Source organism: Hipposideros armiger, unplaced genomic scaffold, assembly GCF_001890085.2.
Source record: "Hipposideros armiger isolate ML-2016 unplaced genomic scaffold, ASM189008v1 scaffold_202, whole genome shotgun sequence".
Taxonomy (NCBI): domain Eukaryota; kingdom Metazoa; phylum Chordata; class Mammalia; order Chiroptera; family Hipposideridae; genus Hipposideros; species Hipposideros armiger.
Window position 1 is genome coordinate 1,650,783 of NW_017731552.1, and position 3,821 is coordinate 1,654,603.

The 3,821-nt window shown below is 49.0% G+C and overlaps 1 protein-coding gene across 5 annotated transcripts in view; it reads left to right on the forward strand.

The window, feature by feature from the left end:
- KDM4B (lysine demethylase 4B) overlaps positions 1–3,821 on the forward strand; it is a 156,180-nt gene that overhangs the window by 47,611 nt on the left and 104,748 nt on the right. For all 5 annotated transcript variants that reach the window (XM_019653437.1, XM_019653433.1, XM_019653434.1 and 2 more), the window contains exon 2: positions 1,513–1,616. In XM_019653437.1, the coding sequence (XP_019508982.1) occupies positions 1,513–1,616 (104 nt within the window). The remainder of the gene's footprint in view (positions 1–1,512; positions 1,617–3,821) is intronic.

The following is a 3,821-nucleotide window of genomic DNA, read 5'->3' on the forward strand; positions in this document are numbered from 1 at the left end:
AATGAAAATAATTTTATGGTTGGGGGTCACCACAACATGAGGAACTGTATTAAGGGGTCGCGGCATTAGGAAGGTTGAGAACCGCTGTTCTAGAGGCTTCTGCATCCTTGCCTTATGGCCCCTTCCACCATCTTCACAGCACATCATCCTGACCTCTGCTTCTGTCATTACATCTCCTCTGACCCTGACCCTCCCACCTCCATCTTATAAGGACCCTTGTGATGACAGAGCCCACCTGATAATCCAGGATAATCTTCCCTTCTCAAAATCCTTCACTTAATCCCATCTGCAAAGTCCCTTTTGCCCTAGAAGGGAGCATGGCCACAGGTGCTGAGATTCGGATCCTTGGCAGCCGTTATTCTGCCAGCCACACAGTAATCGGATCCTCCGACTTCAGCTCTGGGCCGATGTCAGGTGCTGGCAGGGCTGTGGAGCGGGGCAGCCTTCAGCCATGCAGGTGGGAGAGGCCAAGGAGCCCTTGGGAGAGCCAGCGACAGTTTACTGAGTCTGGAGTCCCGAGGAAGATGTGTGCAGCCTGAGGTCACAAATTCCACAGCTTGGTGTGGCCTTTCAACTAGGGGTTGTAACCTGTTAAAAGACAGTGAAATCAATTTAATGGATCATGCCTAGTAACTTTAAAAACCAGATTAAAATAAGATTAAAAATCTCAGTGTTCATTGTCTGTTGTAAGGGTGTTTGTGAAGCCTGTTCTATTTAAAACTCTTGGTGAATTGGAGAAAATGTGTGGGATAGAGTTCAACAAAGGGTGGACCTGAGGGGCGAACTGCCCTGCCCAGAACATCAGGCCCATTGGGGACACTCAGATCACGGACAACATGTGCAAAAGCCCAGAGGCAGGGAGCATCTGGTAGACCCTGTGCCAACGGGGTTCGTGTGTCATGAGAGCTGTGGGGAGATGTGGGCAGGAGAGCTGGTGAGTCGGGGTGGCTGTAGCCCAGATTGTCAGAGGTTCTGGGGCCACACCCAAGTTTCATCTTGCATCCATTGAACAAGTACTGGAGTGTCTTTGCCCAACTATAAATCTGTGGTTGGGACCCGGCCCTTGTGGGGTCTGCACATCCCAACCAGGCTTTTCCCGTGTGCTCTGCCTCCTTGGGGTACAGAAGGTGTTCACCATGCGGCATTCATTGTCCATGCAGCTTTCCTTTTTGGTGGGGCACCCTCCCTGGCTTTGGGATTCACAGAAGGCAGAACTTGTAAACCTCACAGAATTTGTCTGTTTCCAGACGCTTCTTTGGTTCAGTTTGTTTGCGGATGCTCTCGCTTCCTCAGCTACTGATTTTGAGGAGCTGGGCTTAAAACGGGCAGTGCTTGAAAGACTGAATGGGGAAAGTGCTTCTAGTTATGTGACTCGTGAAGTGGCAAGGATTTGGAAATGTGTGAGTAAAGGCAAGCGTCCTTGGGCTACATTCTGCTGTATGTAGGAGTGTAATGTGGAATTAAGACTTAAGCATGTGATCAATTCAGTTAATCGTGCTTTTGCTTGTGCAGTTTAGGAACCATCATCATTGCCAGAGCCTGACAGAACGTGAGCCACTTATTGGAGCACCTGTCATCACAGCCTCGGCCATCCAGTACATACCAGGAAGTTCCAAGTAAGTGTAAGAACAAGGCACTGAAGAATGCAGCTTCTTGCCAGGGCAGCCGTCAGGCCTGCATGCTGTGGGGAGAAGATGGCCCCATTTGGTTCTGAGTTCCTGGGGTGTCCAGGGTCTGCTCACCCTTAGAGGATCCTGGATCCTGGAGCTCTCCGGGGGTGGCTTTGCTGGATGTCTCTTCTCTAATCCACACACTCCACGTTTGCACTCTTGCCCTTCAGTGTCTGAACGCCTGTCCCTCTAGAAGCCCTGAGAACCACTGTGCATTTCCGGTGGTGCTGTGGTCGCCCAGGACAGGCTGCCTTGTCCGTGTCCTGTGGATCAGGCAGGACAGCACTTCTGGGCTCCCTGAGGGCCGTATTCACCCCGGCTCATGCCCTGCAGGTGATGGTAACCAGTGACAGCTGGAGGCAGGGGGGGCGGGGAGGGGAATGGTCTTTAAAAATAGAAGATTCTTTTAAAATGCATTTAAAAGAATCCTATTGCCTAGTTGCTTCTGGTTTTCAACTCCAGGCTGTCGGCCTCCTCCTATACTTTTCTAATAAACCAGGGACAGAGGACAGAGGGTTTTAAAGTGGTAGGTAGACTCTGATGGTGGCCCAAGGTGGTCACTGGTAAGAGAGGAAACAAGCAAATCACCTCCCAGCTCCCACTCACGAGGCGAGGGTGATGGGATAGAGGACCCACCATCCCATGCGCTCCCTGCTGTCCCAAGTTGGCTGCCCTGGTGGCCTGAGAAAGGCTGCCTCGTGTTCAGTGTTAACCTTGGACAAAGGCCACGTAACTAATTAGGGCCAGGTTTCAAATAGAATGTGGCCTTTTCAAATGCATCAAAAACCCCGAACCGCTTTTCAGAAATATTCTCCTTTGATCCTGTATCGCGTCTCTTGGCTGCTGTACCTTGACCATCAACCTGGTGACTTCAAACAACCCACATTTATTCTCTTAACAGTTCTGGGGGTCAGAAGGCAGGACTGAGTGTTACAGTCAAGGTGTTGATAGGGCCACTTCTTCTGGAGATGTCAGGGGAGACTCGATCTCCTTGATATTTTTCAGCTTCAAGGGGCTGCCTGCTTTCCTTGGCTTAGGGGCCCCTTTCTTGACTCACTCCAGCTGCTGCCTCTGTCGCTCTGTTGTCTTGTCTCTTTTTCTGACTCTGACCCTCCTTCCTTCCTGTTATAAAGACCCTATGATGACATTGGGCCCCCAAGTAATCCAGGATCATTCCCATCTCGAGGTCCTTGATTTAATCCCATCTGCAAAGTGCCTTTCGCCATGAAAGGGAGCATAGCCACAGTCCCAGGATTAGGATGGGGACGTCTAGTCGGGGGGCGGGGAGGCGGAGAGGAGACGGGGGGCATTATTCTGCTGATCACAATCTTGTCCAAACTGCCAAACAGTCTTATATTCCCACCTGCAGAGTGTCAGGGCTCTGATTTCTCTACGTCCTCGCCTACACTTGTTATTGTCTGTCTGTCTTATTCTAGCCATGGGGGTGGGGCAGTGAGTGGTATCTCACTGTGGGTTTGATTTGTATTTCCCTGTTGGCTAACATGGCCCCTTTTCATGGGCTCATTGACCTTTTTTGTATGAGGTCTGACAGTTTAAGTTCGCAGGCTTGCCACCATGTGCTTACATTGGCATCACCATACAAACAGCTCAGTAAGGTTTCATAACCTTGGTATATCAGTGTCTCACAGCTGTGCTCGTGTCGACATGTGGCGGTGTCTTGCCGAGTGGCGTTCATTATTGTTGCGTGTTTTTGTGTGTCATCATGAGAATGTCTGAACTTGAATAAAAGCAATGAAAAAACATTAAATTTCTTGTTAAACTTGGCAAGAGTGGAAGTGAAATCGGGGACATGTTAGTTCAAGTTTATGGGGATAATGCCATGAGAAAATGGTAGTATACAAATGGATTAAACGTTTTTCTGAGGAGAGAGAACATGTCACTGATTAAGAGAGGTCAGGGCAGCCAGTAATGAGCAGAACTGATGAAAACATTGCAAAAATTTGTCGAATTGTGTATCAAAATCGTCGGCTGACTGTGAGAAGCATAGCAGACCAAGTAACCATCGATAGAGCAACAGTTAGGAAAATCTTTTTTTTTTTTTTTAAAGTTTCAAACTTTTTTTTTTTTTTAAAGATTTTTATTGGGGAATTGGGGGGGTTGGGAACAGTGTTGGGGAATTGGGGGAAGGGG